Consider the following 17426-nt stretch of genomic DNA (forward strand, 5'->3'; position numbering starts at 1 on the left):
GGAATTTACTGTGAAAGACATTTTCACGTGAGATCCAACAGAATAGAGAACACATAGTTTTATCTCTTTGCTAATATTCTTCCAGTTAGCCAGCAGAGCTCAGTGCTTCTGCTAGCTCAGAGCAATTTTCAAATATGTTTTTTCGTGATTACATTATGTCTTCAGAGTAACCTTTTGTATCTTAGATTACATGGCCCTTAAACTGTACTCATAGTGACTAAGTGTAACAGATACCTAGAACACTGTCTGTTGTGAGTGAAAATCTAATATGACAAAGTTCATTTTAGCAACGTTACCCCTCCATACKCTTCTCCCTGTTTTCTTTCAAAGTTAAAATGTGCCATTTCTGACACATTTTTTCATTATAAAGAATCAGCCCTAGTGAGACAAATTAGCACTATGCTGACACACTGACACATCTGTAAAATATAAAAGATCATTCTCTTTTACTTTCAGTAAATTTGTATCAGTGACAGTTATGAGCAGTCTGGTTTCAATAATACTTTGTTAAAAAAATAAATCAACATACAGCAATTTAACTTGTCATTTACATATAGTAACAGGATCTTGTATCTGATAGAATAATTGAAAAATATGTTAACAGCCAAAGGTAGTCAGAGACCAAACAACGCATATTAAGTCTCRGCTAATACAAGATGATAATTTACACTGCCAGATTTTGCATTTACAGTTTTGGTTCATTTAGTCAGACTACAGCAAACTTTACTTCTGCTAAGAAGAAAACAGAAAAACAAAGAGATACAATACAGCCTGAGGGACTTGTTTAATTCCTTGGCACACAGCTGGCTGCAGCCATGTATTGCTTCATAGAAATGCTGCATTTTGTTTTTGTTTTCTTGTAAAAGACAGCACGTAGTTTAGTAATAAAAGACCAAAATCATTTTTAACAGCAAAAGAAACTTGCATTAGGGCAAGAAAGGTTTCCAGTTGATCAACAGTGTTTTCCTTCCCTGCTGTCTCAAAGTGCTGTAGAACATTAAACAGTTATCAAGAAGCTATGACATTTCTGTAAGAAACAGCCCAAAACCTTTAAAATGGAGAAAGACAGCTGCAATTTCCCCCCCGCCTCTATATAGCATTTTATATCTACTTTGAATTAAATTTTTGATTAAAAGATGCAAGATGGTTTGATTAACTTCAGAGTCACAAAACGTCACTGCAGCTCCAAGAAAGAAAGGTTTATTTCTCTTCAATCTAATCAATTTTTCATTAGGGTGAAGGTGTTTATCAGCTTTTAGCACACTAGCTTTGAGCAAGGGGGGGTCAATCTTTGTAATGAATTTATTAATTAGAGTTAATTTAATTGAAGTGGAATTGAAGGGCTAATTAACGGACAAACTGCTGATGAAGATAGAGGAAAGCTCTGCTGATTTCAAACCTATAAAACCCTCTGATGGAAATAACTCATTCTTTTCTTCATCTAGCAGCTTAACAACATGTTTATGGGCAAGATTTACTTTTTAGCATACTCCTCTGAAGGTCATTTTCCCCAGCTTCACCAAATAATCTGTGCACGTTTTTACAGAGCTCTTTYGTGGGTCTAACGCACTTGAGATATTTGAGATCAGAAACATTTTATGTCATTTTAATGATAAGTAAGTAAAAGAAGGAGCATAACTGGTCATCAAAAAAAGCATAGAGGACAATGTGTCAGTAAAGAGGAGATTCATGTTTTGCCTGACAACTAGACAGGGTCTAACACAGATAGCCATTTTTAGTGCTAGAAATGATCAGAAAATAACTTCTAAACAAATTTCACAGAAGACAACATTTTCTTCTCTTTGTCACTTGTTCTTGCATGTTTGGAACTCTATCACTCTCGTATGCATAAACTATTATGGAGTATCATAGATCCTGGTCAGGAAGTACATTTGTTTTAAAAAGATGGTTCCTCATGAAAAAGTTATATTTATTCATAAGCTGGCATAAACCCAGCTAGCCCATGTGTTCAGTTTTCACTAACAAAACATCTGAGTTCTTAGATGAACTGGTTTAGACAAATGCATGTCTCACAGTTAGGCACGATTTCTTTTTTGATATGTGGCTAACAAACAAGGTTCTAAAAACTCGCATTTAGCAAAAAGCTGCTGTCATACTTTATAAATATTTAGATTTGCTCTCTGTGCTAGTACTCCTAGTTTTCTCCTTTTGTTTCTGAGCTCAGACTAGGGTTTTAATAAGCCCAGTTCCATATTTCAAGAAATTCCTCTGCTTCTTCTCTCCTCCAATTCCTACCCCCCGGCAGCCTGCACCCTGCCTCAAAAGCTGTTTAAGATTCATTCTAGTATTCCCTTTGCCTTCAAACTAGAATGCTATCTGTTTTTCAAGAAAAGCACCTCCCATTAGCTGGAGAGATTTAAAATATGAACGTCCCTGGTTTCACCGGTGTAGTTTTCAGTTTCTAAATAGATGTATTAGGAAATATCTACACATCATGCAAAGAACATTCTGATCTTGCATGTGAAATACCTGAAGTCATCAGATGAAGGCAGTTAAAAGACACAAAAAAATACATTGATTTTCAAATACTTCAAACTCACCAATTATTTTGAACCTTTGAATCAATTTACAGTTCATGCTGAAATCACCTCAAAGACACCAATCAGCTCAGCAGGTCAGGTCCTAACACAATAATGTCATTAAAATGCTGCTATTCAAGACATCAGCATTTTATAAAAGGCCAGTGCTTTTAACTCTTACCATTGGAGCAATCTGGACCTGTCCAGCTGGGGTCACAGGTGCAGCTACCACTCTCTTGCAGGTAGGTGCCGTGACCAGAGCACTGGTCAGAGCACATTGTCTTCAGGATTTCACAGTTGTTGCCACCCCAGCCCGGGTTGCAGTGGCACTCGCCGTGGATGCACACGCCGTGGCTGGAGCAGGCTGGGTCCAAGCAATCCGCTGCAAGCAGATAAGAAAGATCAGCTTAAATCTATCAATCCTAACAACAGTAATCAACCTAGACATGCTAGCGGCACTTTTGTGCTTAATTCACATTTCAAGACCTTATGGAATAGCCAGCATCTCACTCATCTTGAAAGTAAACWTTAGTAGGCTGAAGCTGAGCAGTTCACTTTTCTTTCATTGTAATCAGTGAGGAAAAGACAGAGTGGACTAAGGTATCTTTGTGTGAGCCTCCCTTCTCTAGCAACAAGATAAATCAGTCTTTTGTTGTCACTTGCATAGCTGCAATTTTCTTTATAAAATCACCTGCCTCTTACGTCACTTGCTGATACTGTGAAATTTGTGCATGCTCATAACTGACATCAAGACAATTACAGGTTACCACTGAGTTAATGGAGAACCTTTCAAGGTTTGCTAATTTTACTGAATTAAAGATTGGCTTTGGGTCCTAGGCTACTGATTTTGACTCCACCTAATCATAGTGTGACAAGTGTTGGATTCCCTGCAGCACCATTCCCTGCTACAACTGACCCGCTCCACTGCTATATAGTTTTGACAGCTRTATAGGATCCTCAGCTTGTTTCAGAAATGAATGAGTTGCATACTGTCTATCTGTCTTAATTCACTTGTGCTTTAGATGATGAGATTTAATTTAGCAATTTGACTCAATAAAATGTTACACTTGTAGGGTCAATGGTCTGAAAATTTAATTCCAGAGACTTAATTGCGTTACTTTGTATGTGGAGATCAATAAAATCAATTTAATTGAAGAAGAAAATGGCAGTTTTTACTCCCTAAAAAAATAGAATGGGAAATGAACAGCATTTTTCAGCACACCAGAATGAATGTTATTATGCACATTTCTGGAACACAGAAATGATGCATCGTTTTTCCTCTGATGCATTCGAATCAGCACTTTCCACAATCTGGTCAGTGGAAGACTACTAACAAATATAATAAATTAATGATTTACTCAATACTGGGAAAATTCAGTTAGAATTCCTACATATGTGTTTTGTGCGCTTTCTTTTTAGCTGATGTCAGTCAGACAATAACCAAAGTTACTGGCAAGCAAAAACATTACATGCATGTTACTTTGAATTTTCCCAGTGCTTACTTGAGATTAGAGTACAACAATTCTCTAGAATTCATTGACACTAGTGATTCCAAAACTTGATTTGTAATATTCTAAAATGATTTTTGAAGAAACACGGTTAGTGCATAAGATTTAGACCTTGAAAAATTCATAGAGTTGGATGTGCCAGCTGTAAACCCGATCAACAACAGCTGGTGCTGGCACAAATATAAACTCATTTACCTTCTTCACAGTTTTCTCCTTTGTACCCAGAGTTGCAGGCACAAGAGCCCATGATGCAAATGCCCCGTCCCCCACACTGGGGATCGATGCACTGACTCGTAGGCACATCACACTCGGTGCCCTTCCAGCCGCTGTAACACAGGCAGCGTCCTTTGGAGTACTGCCCATTGCCACTGCACAGCACCGGGCAGGCTGCTGTCAAACAAAACACGGCAGAACAAACAAAATCAAAATTTCCACCAGAGCTTTGTAAAGAAGAACATCTAAGATGGTGCTTTTCTGATGTACTTGTCTTCATGCTCGCTTAAACTGACTTGAGAAAAGCACTGGGTTGATTTACCTCTCGAACAATCGGGGCCCAGAAACCCAGGAAAACAATGGCAGGATCCAGAAACACATTCACCGTTACCATGGCAATTTCGGGGGCATTCCACCACAGACTCTAAAGGGAAAAAGAGAACGATAATTCAGAGATGCCCAATGAAGTACCTACCATTTGAACCACTACTAACTGACAGCAYGCTCTTGTGCTGAGAAGTGTTTACATTTGTTTTGTTTGAAGAGCACGAGTAGCTCTGATTTTCTAATGCTGATGCCCCTGGTATCTCAGGACATTATATGCCAACAAAAAGGCTGAAATTATAAGGGTAAAACTATATGAGCTCCATACTTAAAATCTAGCCCTGTGCCATTTAATAAATACTTCAAAACACTGTCATCCTTTCAAGCACTGTTCACCAGAAGGTACACTGCCTATGCCTTAGAATAAGAAATTAAAACCCTTATGCCTTAGATCAAGAAATYAAAATATATACTCTGTGTTTTATTCTGAGCAGCAAAAGGAATGCTATAAATGGAAAASCCATAAAAAAGTCAGAATATTTAACTATGACAACCTATGTATTCCTTATAAACCTGACCCGAAGCTAGAGTTTGGTAAGAGCTTTAAGGATAATACTTACCTATAATTATGGTATTAAAAGACACCTGCTCCGCATTTTTCCCATCATTATAAAAGGCCAGGTGCCAGATGCCAGAATCCAAATACTGGATAAAACCTGCCTCGTGAAGACTGACAGACCTCGCCTGCCGCCCTGCTCGCTCCAACTCCAGCAGGTTGCGTTGCTCCCTTGCGATCAGCCGGCTGCCATCCAAGAGCTCCACAAAGTCATACTACAAGGAGGAACAGACAGGAGCCTGACAAGTCACGGATGACCATGGCACCACCAGCTTCCCCACAAGAACAGGGTATGTTCTTCTTTACATACCCTGACAATATGCTTGTATTTAGAGCAAGAGTCTCCTTTTGGAGCAGGGAAGCAGGAGCTGAAACCAACCCTTGTGTATTTCTTTGCTCCCTGCTAAGCATTCAAACTAAACTACCACCTAGTTCTCATGCTTATTAGAATGATTTTTTCAGTGGAAAGTGGCCAATGAACTTATTACATATACTGGGGGAAGARAACAGCAGTGGAAATGAGTCTGCAGTCATGACTGGCACATGAATTACAGGTCAGAGCCAATTTTCCAACTGTGTTATATACATACGGGCTAATAATAATACACAATACCAATAATCTACTTTTTTCATTTAGCTTCAGATGAAAGATTAAATTGCTCAATCCCCTTTTTGTACAGTCTGGAATTCTGGAGGAAGGAGAGCAAGAGCTTTACTTCCCATCACAGAAGCTAAAACAGGAGATGGAAACAAGAAAACATGGCAAATGTCAAAAATGACAAACTGACCAAACCCCATGGCACCTAAGGTCAATGGATGTACATATTGTATTTTTAACAACTATAATGGGGCTGGGAAAAATGTAGCAGCATCTCAGCTGATAAAACAAGCAAACTCACAACACAAGTTTTTATACATATGATGCATGCTTATGCATCTTAACTAGGGCTAAGGCACCTGGAGGGCTAAAGCTGCTCCMGGCCCTATGCTGATCTACACTATCTGGAGTCTGTTCTCATGGCTTGAAAGTTGTCTTCTACACGTTGAACATGTAAAGATCAATATGAATGAAGCAAAATTAAACAGGTAGGAAAACTGAAGAGCATTCTTCCTTGTTCACTGCTTTTCCTGCTAAGACTGTTCAAACTTTCACTTTTGCTGTGACACATGTTTAATGTATGAAGTGAACTGTAACATAAACGCTCAATGTTYGCACACACGTTGAAGACCCCTCCCAAATGAAATGACATCCAGTGCACTAAAGTAAAGGCCAGCATGTGATATTACTGATTCACCTGAACTGGGATAAGATCAGTTCCCAGGACCAGAGAATAACTGATTTTACACCTGTTGTGGGCTAAGGTTTCTCCTTTTGTTTCCTGTCTTGGGGAATTTCTCTTTCCCATTTTGTTGCTGGGATACACTGATTGCCAAGTCATCCTTTTGATGGCTGGGTGATTGGAGAAGACAAAAGAACCTAGCCCCACCTGAAGAGTCTCCCTGGGCACTCCTTTTGCCTGGCAGCATTTTTTTTTTTTTTCCTCTCTTTGGAGAGAGGGAAGTTCTCSTGGGAGTTTTGGGTTCAGGGAGGGGTTGTGTGTATGTGGGGCAGAGGGTAGCTTCACTTCCTGCCYGGCTTGGCTCGGAGGAGGACGGTGGACCTGCTGCTGCAGAGCAGAGCATCTCCGGTCATTGGTTCCTGTTTGCTGCACTGTGATCTTTTGCCCCTGTGCCTTGGCAAGGACCCCTGTGATTCCAGCTGCTGGAATCGAGTTTTGCTGCATCCYRTCTGCAGCTGCAGGATTCTGCTCGTCTCTTTGCTCATCCTGCCGTTCTGGGGCTTCTTGCTGTCCAGAGGAGCACCGAAATCAGCGTTTTCCACTKTGAGTTTGCAGAGGAACTTTTTCTCCGTCCACCTCTGCYGGTTTGTGTCCACCATTGGCCACTGGGAGATCTGAACCAGCCGGGACCCGCAGCACAGCGCCCCCTGCAGCCGCCAGGGAATCATCGCACCCGCCCTGCCCGGCCGGGAGCCAACAGCGCCCCTGCCGACCGGGACTGTAACTGCACCAAAGGGGAGSGTGTGTCTCYGTGTGAGGCTGTCAYTGGGTTTGTGGCTGGGYTGGTTGTTGCTATCGTGGTTGTTACTTGTTTCACCTTGTTATACRCACTAGTAAAAACTGTTATTCCCTTTTACCCATATTCTTGCCTGAAAGCCCTTGATTTTCAAAGCTATAATAATTTGGAGGGAATGGGGGTCATATCCAACACTCCAAGGGGGGAGTCCCTGCCTTCATTGGCAAACACCTGTCTTTSAAACCAAGACAACACCCTGACTTGCAACCTTCAGAAACTGCTCCTGGGACACTCCTAGAACAAGGGTTTAAGTACTGACATTCCCTTCGGGAAATTGCAGGCCAAAATTCACTGGTATTGTAAGATTGCTCCTCCCCAGTAATCAGAACCATCTTCCCACCAGCCAGGATTTGAAGGAAATGCATCTTTAAAACAACTCTACCAACACCTGAGACACTTTTCCAGCTATGTCTGAGGAGCAGAATAGAACATAATGTAATTAGGATGTGCAGAAGCCAGTGCCTCAGCAGCTTTGTATGTGCTACACCACATGAAAATGAATGTGATCGTTTTGGGAGAGYAATTATTCAAAACCATTCAACACTCTCATTTGTCAGAGAATTAAATATTTATCTTATTTTGTGAGAGAGAGAAAAACAATTTTAGGCTTTTTTCATTCCTGTTTCTCTAGTGGTTTTCACTAAAATTTAAAAAAAGGGAAGGCTCAGGGAGCTCTGAGTTTTAACAGGTCATTCATAGACATTAGGAACGACTTTGTAATTTGCATATGGCAACAGATCACTTTTTCAGAAGGACAATTTCAGCTTAAAACTGTATTTTTTATACAGAGACAAATGGTTACACCACTTGATCTGCCACTAATGGCTGACAAGCACAATATAATTCATGGGTTTATATTTGTAATGTTATAAGGACATATGCTGTTATCAGAACACCATTTTAGACTACATTTAAAAAGCCATATGGTAGGGAATTTACTGTTCATTCTGTCCCCCAGCAAAAAACAATAATTGATCTTAACCCTWTTAAAGGCTGCTTTTTTATATATGGGACATGGTAACAAAAACAGACAGGAAAAATGTTATCTTCATAAGCAAAACCATGCCAATTTTATTTTCCTCCTATGAGGATAAATTAATTTTCTTTATATTGAATCTAAATGTGATAATTTGCCCAACCATTCCATACAGTTTTGCTTTAAACCAAAGTATCTTTTTTATGCTTAAAAGTCTCTYTAAATAAACATATTGATTCTCTGGCTGCAATGGAACTGACATTTTTAGAAAGTGTCACAAAGACTTTCAGGTTTGCATTGATTGGGTTTTGAATGGACAGCCACCGTCAATTGTTTCTGGTTGATTTATTTATGATTCCCCAGAAAGAGAGAATTACGCATCTCAGATCAGTCTGTGACACACAGATAGCAGTTGTGCTTGCGACTAATTTTGGCACCTAAAGAGAATACAGCAAGGCAACCTGAATACAATATATCAAACCATTTCCTACAACTTATATCCCTATTATTTTGGATTATGACACAAAACAAGAGCTGAATTTTCTGCATTCTGTTACYGTTTAATAATAGAATTCTGAAATTGATTGGAATAGTTTATATACAATTCATCCTGTTACAAGACAAGGGTAAACTAAGACTCCTTGAGATCTCTCCCAAGCTTCTTTCTATCATGCTTTTATTATGTCCCTTGAAATGGTAGGATGATTAGCACCAGTGGTTGTACAGCTAGGGACAGATATTGACCAAGTTTCCTTTTACTCTCTGTCAAGTTTTAACTGGGTACAAAATAGAGGTGGATAAACAGGCAAAGGGTACAAGGCAGAATTGGAGAAGAAGGTAGGAAATGTAAAAGGCAAGTTCTGCCTCACAGTCAAATGTGACTAGTTCACTGGAGTGAAGGCAGGTATTGGTACAAATACTGAAGCTGTAACGAGGGAGCTAAAGAAGCTTGTGGTGTGCAGCTACACATGTAGGGTATCACAGGCATATGAGCAAAGATATTGGAGGAGGACAGGTGACAAGGCAATTTTACAAATGCTGGCAGAATGCAGGGAATAATGAGTTCTCTGTTATTTAACATAAGACCTGAAAATTCAAATACTGACGTTTGAGAAACAAGCAGCAGTTGCTCATTTGCATAAATTTTGATATTAGCACTTGTCACTTTGTGACTAGAAGATAAGGGCACATAGCATTCAAGAGAGGCAGACATGAGGTGATATATATGAGTGAGATCCTATTTTCAAAGTCCTCGTGAAACAACCCTAGCTTTACACATCCAGAGATGGGCGCTGAGCCCACTTTTGTCATTAGCGGATGAGATCTTGGAGCTATGGTAGACAGATGATGGAAATATGAGCTCCACAATTCAAAAAAAAAAAAAAAAAAAAAAAAAAAAAAAAAAAAAAAAAAAAAAAAAAAAAAAAAAAAAAAAAAAAAAAATTCAAAAAAAAAAAAAAAAAAAAGAAGCAGAATCATTAAGGCATTGTATGAAACCGTCATAGTTAAACACCTCTTATGTTCTGTGCTGTTCTGGTCTCCACAACTTGAAAAAGCTGCATTAAAACTGGAGAACATTCAGGACAGGACAAAGATAACCACAGGACTGATAAAGCTTTCATAAAAGGAAYGACAAAACAGACTGCTCACTGATAACAACAGAGATCTATAAATCGAGGGTGTCATGGAAAGGAAATTCATGGCAACTCTACCCTGCCTCTTCCAAAACACTACCACAAGTGTGTCAAACAAAAGCTATCAGGAGGCTGTCTCAAAACACGCTGAGGAGTACAGTGTGAGATGTGAAGTTAAGCCTTGCTGCAGATCTCTCAGATGCCAAAAGCTTCCATAAGTTCAAAAGTGACTATGCAAATTCACAKAAAAAATAAAAAAAAAAGRTTGTAAAATATAAAGACAGCATCTTTGACTCAGCAAAGCCCTTCAGCCTTAAAACTCTGGAAGCCAAAAGCATATTGTGTGAAGAACAACTACAGTACTATCATGCTGCTTTACTAAATCTCCTGCTCATGGCCGCCATCATGCATGGAATGCTAGATGGGCCTTTGATCACACTCAGCATGAATACWCATGTGTTTGTCTGCTATGTTCCCGTGACACTTGGAGCCACATGAGTAAGCTGCCCTGTCTAATGGAAGGATGCAGTGAAGCATCCATTAGTCTGTCCCTGTTACCTATTCCCAGCTGGCAGTTAGGAACTTTTGTCACTACAAGYCATAAGAGATAGGGGAAATAAGAAAGCAATAAATGGACTTATGCTTGTAATCCCCTCAGTGCTCTATTTCATTAGATGTCTTTTTGCTTTATTTTGTTTACAATAAATAAATAACTATCTTATTTATGTAAGGTACTTCAGTTAAATATGTGTTTTACCAGGACAAGTTGTGTCTACATTGAAGCCCTGTGTTAGGACTTTGTTGTGGAAAGGCCTAAACTGTTGAGAGGTATTTTACTCCATTTTTCCCCCCCATGAAGGCGCACAGTCGCAAATAAAACTCCAGCTGCTTACTGAAACTGCATTTTCAGGAGATTACATATATGCTTCTTCTCTGTCACTAAAACTGGACATGATTGGGTTCAAGGCCATATAAACATTCTGAGAAACCTGTATCCTCGAGAAGCTTTTGCAGCCTTATAAGTTCACTAGGGCACTGATAAGTAAGTATGCCTAATTTTCTAATGTATCAAGTRTCAGTCAATGGTTTGTAAAAAATACTCGGATTATATAATGGGCAAAAATAGGACAAGAGAGCTTGACCTATATCCTGGGAACAAGATATCCAAAAYGTCACAGAAACTACAGAATATACAGTAGCAGGACTCAGATATGATTCTGTTGTACCATACTTAAACATTAATAAGAATTTAATGTCTGTGTAACACAGATGATGGGAAACAGATTTAGTAGTCTGTGTGTTTTTGGATAAAGGGCACTCCTATTTCAACCTTTTGWCAGGAAAAGGAATCAAGTAAAGCTCATTTTTTTAATAGATGTGCTTACTTGCCTAACTTCTAATATAAATGCATAGTCCAGATCAGCTTCTTCAGTTTTACTGATTCTTGCACACATGTATTCCCCTAACTCCTGTTATTACTGTTATCATTGAGATGGCATTTGTATTCCAAAACTTTATTTCCAATGGCTGATAACTTTCTGAATCAATTTTCCTTATGCTAGAATTTCCTGTGCTTTTTGTCAGCCTGAGGATGGGTGTTCATACATGAAGGTCTGAAGAAAACCCATTTAATCATTATTAAGATCAAATTCCTAAGTAAACATGAGGGCACTTTCTGTATTCAGTAAAGGGTTTGTACTTTAATAGAAACTAAACTACAAAATAGTTAATGTAACATTCCATTACTTTAGTTGCTCTGCTGGCCCTTCCTCTGTGATTTGTGACTGTTAAATAGTTATAATAGTTAGATATATTTCTATATGTACATATTTTTAAAGTTATGTCTGAATTTAAAAAAAAGCAAAACAAAACAAAACAAATCTAAACAGTGCAGTAGCACAAAAATCAATTTTTTTTTAAAAGTGACTGAATTAAAATATATATTTTTTTCAGTTATGGATTTGCTATTACAACTGTGTATCAAGTGTAATCAGTCAAGCTTTGATAYGATTATACCATTAGGTTGCTACACTTAAATTTGTGTCCAGGACAAATCCATACACTCAAAAATCATTAAGATGTTTCTCCAAATGGGGTAGAAGAAAATGAGCTAAAATACCTATTCAGGCGGAAAAATGGATCAGAGTCAGCATTTGGACAAATATTGTTCGGAAAGAAATCTAAGTTTGGAGGCTCTTCCGTCTTTAAAAGAATACAATTGATATATGAATACAATATGAATACAATTGATGCTAAAATACCATCTCAGGCACTGACATCCCCCTTCTCCTGCCAATCTTGAATACTGTTCATTCTTTTATACTTCAACTGTTCTCTAATTATGGATAAAACATGGTTTTTTGTTACTAGGCAGTATGACCATAATAGGTGACATTAAAAGGTGTCATTAGAAAAGGAGGGGTGGAACAGAATAAATCCTGTGGGACACTTACGGACAAAGTTTCAAGACACTACATGTCTAGTGAAGACCATCACTTTTACAATCCCAGTWCACTGTATCTTTGCAGACACATATTATATATTTTTTCTTATGTATTTATTTAGTAAGACACCAAGCTGCAAATACAGCAGCACTTGCTTGTSTTCTTGTTAGGAAATCTGGCTAATGAGCTGTTTACAGGAACTCCCAACCACACCTTATGTGTGGCCGTAAGATGCTGTCTTATCTTTAAAATCCTATGCAAACTATGTCCACACACCAGAGAAGAAAAAAACAACCTATAAATTCTTTATGAAACAACTCCTTATCTGAAGCACCATCATTGATCAGGCACTAGAACAGCTCATAAATAAGATCTACCCCCATTTTAGATCCCAACACAGTATTACAAATGTTCTGGTCATCACAGGAGATCAATGAAGTACAAATAGTAAAAATAAAAATCAGCAAAGTCAAGAAGATTGTAATCCTGAGAGAGAAAAAGATACAAAAGATACAAGATCATGGTTTTCAGTAACATGTCCTACGTTTAATGAAAGCAGTTCTCACCTGAGTGTGTGAAGGTGGTAAACCTTTTCGACCATATACTCCAATCAATGCGTCTTTCTGAAGGGATATATTGAATTTTAGAAATTGTGGCTGATCAATGAAGAGTTGTGATCTCCAAAATATCCCAGGGGGCACTTCCTGTATTGCTCTTCGCCCTATATCAAGTTCTCCAGAATCTATAGTGTTGTTTTCTTGTGCAAATCCTCCTAATTTTCCTAATGGGTTAGAAYAACAACAACAAAAAAAATTAGTTTTTATTTCTGGCTTTCAACCATCCTTTCCACATATCTTCAAATATTTAGAATCACCTCAGAAAAGTGTTACYTGATAATCTTTTTGATTAGAAGTTCACAGAAATTCAATGATTTGGAAATAAAAAGACAAAGATACCACAAATACCTGCATATTAAAAATGCTGTAGAGTCCCTAAGGATGAGCATTATGGAAACAGTTTAGGATCTACATTAAACTATTCTTTTTTTTTTTTTTTTCCTAAAATTTTAAATGAATTTTTTAAAAAAAAAAAATCCAATAAAAAAAAAAAAAAAAAAAAAAAAAAAAAAAAAACAATCCTAAGAAAAAGCTAAATGCAGCACATAGATTTTAAGAGTATCAGATACATAAACACAAATATTGAAGAAAACCAATATACAATTTTTTCTGCATTGAATATCAGAGCATTTATAATAATGTCTATAGCTCTGGTTACCTATTTTTGGTTTTGTGTAAGCAAGCAATGCTATATTTAAGAAGCTGGCACCTCAAGGTGAGGCTTGAGTGAAGCAATACAATGAAAAATGGAACTGTCATTATAGTCTTGGAGTTTTTTGTGTTTTTACCAATTTATACCTCTTTTCATCAGCTAGTCTATAATAAAGATTGAACTAAATCCATCTGAATGTGATAAGCATGTTTRTGTGATACTTGGTTGAATAACAAGTGCTCTGAAGAACTGACAAACCTGCCTTGTCTTTTATGCTCAAACTCTATAATATTCATCATTTCATGGAACCAACTGACACAACCTTTTTGCAAACATTTAGACTGTAAAAAAATAGATTAAAATCTGAAATGCCAGGTGAGGTCACAGATTGATCCTCGCCACTTTTTGTGCATCCAAGATGAACTGAGACTGCTATTGAATTAAACAGGTACAGAAGCACTGCTGAGAGGCCTTGAGTGGGGGCCTGTATCATCATCAGAGCTGTGTCACAACAGCATTGCAGTCACTGAAAATGTCTCACAGGATTATCACATGGATCAGAGTTCTGCTGAGAAGAKACAGTGAAATATTTGATCTTGAAGAAACCATTTTTAAACACTTTTCAGGATGAGTCRAATGCTTTTCTAAATTTGGACTTAACCTTTCATAATATTCATGTGCTATTCCAGAAGATGGATCTGTATTCACAATTCCAGTTTATTTAAGCATTTGATTTTTACCTTTTTCTTCAAATTTAAGCATATTGTGTGATATAAATTCACACACTGATGACTGGTAATCATTAAACAATAAACAMTTGTTTGCTCTATTGATCTGCAGCTTCCCCTATTCCTACATTTCAAATGAAAARTAACTACCTTGTACTACCGAAAAGATGAACTAGATTTCTTGAGCAAGTGGTGTTTTTCAAATACTYTAACCAACTTCACAGGAATGACTATTTCTGGGGTTCAAAACTAAGCAGATAATACTCCTACAGAGTCCCATGTTCTTCACTAAAAAAAAGATGGATTTTACTTTGTAGCCACATGCCCCTTTAGCACCCCAACACCGCTCTCAAAACTGTCAGTAGCTGTTCACCATCATTAGGTTGTGGCATTAATTATTCTTTGTTCCCTGTTGTATCTCAAAGGCCATAAGAAAGATCTTCATAGTGCCATAATTTGTTTTCCACTTTCYAAACAGTAACAGTTCTTACAGCTTTAAATCAAAACATGAAATGTCATGTTCATTCATTTACTTTGAGGGTGGTTGAAATTTCTCATACCCAAGTCACTGTATCAGGATATTACCAGGGGACTACAGAGGGGTGGTACTGAAAGTTTYCAGCAGTCAAAGTATCCAAATCAGGGCTTAATTGATTCTTCCTTACAGTTTTCAGTAACTAGTAAGATAGAACAGGGCCCTGTCCTTACATTTCATATCTAATTGTCACACCTTCCCTTCCACCTAACTGGTCATTGTCTTGTGGTTTAAAATGTGCATTCTCTGGTCTGTCTGCTGTTTAGTATTGATGTTTGCTGATAAATGACCACTTACCATATTCTGCAGAGGACAGCATTTTAACAGTGAATCGAATTAACCCTGTTCTCTTGAACAGTATTTAGGGGCATAAGGAAGGAAAAATGGATTTGATATGCTTGTTATTTCCTTTTATTTTTGAGGCAGCATATAGCARGCTTTAGTTTGTTACAAAAAATTAAAAAAATTAAAAAAAAAAAATTAAAAATTATCAAGGGGAAAAAACCCAGTGTTTATAAAATATTTACAAAAAACATCAATATATTTTATACAAGAAAGTATATTGGCTATTGAATGCAGAAGACAATGGGATGATGAGCTGTCACTACAGCATCAATATTCATTAACCATAGAGTAGCTTTTTGCTATTAATTCAAAACAAGTAAGAAGAACACAGGAAGAGATAATGACTATTTAAGTACAAGAAAAAGGCAGTAGGGTAAGGAAATGAAAGAAGAAAGTGTCCTACTGGAGAAGTTCCATAGGCTTACAAAAATGACACAATGAGTAAACTGAGCTAACGTGGAGCTGTGATAACTTGAAAASTTTTCAAGATGTCAATTGCTGGCAGAGGCTTCCTCCTTCTTAGTGGTAAGGAGGTCAGATGTACCCTGTGAATGGGAAAATGGATTTTTGTGTAATGAAGCAAACACTGCATTCATCAACCATTTAAATCAAGTTTTCCATTCAAAACCTATCGATTTTGAAGCCTCTGTTAGCCAAAAGAGCACTAGCTCTTAAACGTTTTGAGAATCTTAAAGGGCAACATAGAAGAAGGTCGATAAAAATAATCCCTTTATGTGGTTTGTATTTTAAAAGCTCTTACAACCGAATTAAGGAAGTTTTCTTTTCTTACTTTTTATATTGTTTGGATGATTCAGACTCAATATTATATGCTAGAGATGTTGAGAAAACAAATGAACACATTATACCTGACCTATTAAATCTCAGAGAGCAATTAAAAAAAAAATTGAAGAAAATATCAACTTCTCTTGGGTAGAGGAAAACCAAGGTTTTCCATTGTGAGGTCATCATGCCACACAAAGCTCCTTCATCATGAGCTGCCTTCTATGCATAGCTAAGAGAGAAGCCTCAAAAATACGCAAAATATTCCTGAAGTGCCTCTTTTGGAGCAAAAACTTCAAAGAAAGAGATTATGATTGGACACACACATGTAATCTCTTGTCCAAAAACTATTGAGAGCTTGTTTCAAGTCCCAAAGATTGAATCAGGTTCCCCTTACAAAACAGAATGTCTTGACACCTTGAGYCCCCTGGATTTCTTGTGGCCATTTCTTCAGCACGAGGCCCCTAATGTAGGATGGTCTGAGCCAGCCTCAGCCCCATCCTGCTGTTTCTGGGGACCCCACAACAACCATTGCATTATCCAGTATTTTAGAGTACACAGAGTTTTTGCTTCTCTGGATATGATGAGAACTTTCCTATGCTCATCAAATATCAAATGTAAATTCCTGGGAGGAATTTTGGTTGACAGCTAGCTTTCCTGGTAAGATTGGCATTATTGCTCAGGATCCACAGACCCCTTCACATGCTGTGTAGGAGAAACTGTGTGTTCTTGTTAATCGATTTAAAATTACTATTACTTACAAATGCTCTGTACTYACATTAAATATAGAGCTTTGGAGGAAAACTGTTAAAGTTTAATGATGTAAGTAAGACACAAAGGAAGGAAATGTTCCAAAAGAAGAAAAGAATATGGTGGCCATGTCACTTACCATTGTCTCCAGCGGGAACTGTTACAGGGTGTGTTGGCACAGTATCAGAATTCACTTTTCCATTCTCAAATGTATCATTTTCAGTTTGCTGCAACTGCCAGTTGAGGCCAAACAGATGCATTGCTAGTGGTAGAGGATACAGATTATTTGATGCTTTTAACCACAATGACAAATTGCACAAAAAACAACTTTCCATGCTTCACAGTGGAATAGCAACTCACATTAAAAAAATCAAATCACATGAACCAGCATACACAGACTAATAGTTCAGCAATTGCACTACGCAATTGCTACTACTGTCCTTTAATGATACACTGCTTTCAGTGAACGCAGTTGACAGAAAGCTCACCAGTTTCATTTTGAGTCTTTTACCAGTCCCAAATCAATGTTCAAAAGGACCGGCAGTAATTATGTTCTTTTCTCTTTTTTTTTTTCCTCATTTTTGATCCTTCTGAAGAGACAAATCATTTAAGTGAACTCCTAAATAAC

General features: G+C 37.7%; 1 protein-coding gene across 1 annotated transcript in view; it reads right to left on the minus strand.

Annotated features, from left to right (window-relative positions):
* TENM3 (teneurin transmembrane protein 3) overlaps window positions 1–17426 on the minus strand; it is a 406242-nt gene that overhangs the window by 77238 nt on the left and 311578 nt on the right. The window contains exons 7-12 of the mRNA XM_057377891.1: window positions 16938–17060; window positions 12958–13172; window positions 5206–5416; window positions 4584–4685; window positions 4244–4438; window positions 2722–2922 (exon numbers count right to left, since the gene is read on the minus strand). Coding sequence (XP_057233874.1) covers window positions 2722–2922; window positions 4244–4438; window positions 4584–4685; window positions 5206–5416; window positions 12958–13172; window positions 16938–17060 — 1047 coding nt within the window. The remainder of the gene's footprint in view (window positions 1–2721; window positions 2923–4243; window positions 4439–4583; window positions 4686–5205; window positions 5417–12957; window positions 13173–16937; window positions 17061–17426) is intronic.

Source organism: Malurus melanocephalus, unplaced genomic scaffold (assembly GCF_030028575.1).
Source record: "Malurus melanocephalus ecotype Western Australia unplaced genomic scaffold, MMel_1.1 scaffold_330, whole genome shotgun sequence".
NCBI classification, from domain to species: Eukaryota; Metazoa; Chordata; class Aves; order Passeriformes; family Maluridae; genus Malurus; species Malurus melanocephalus.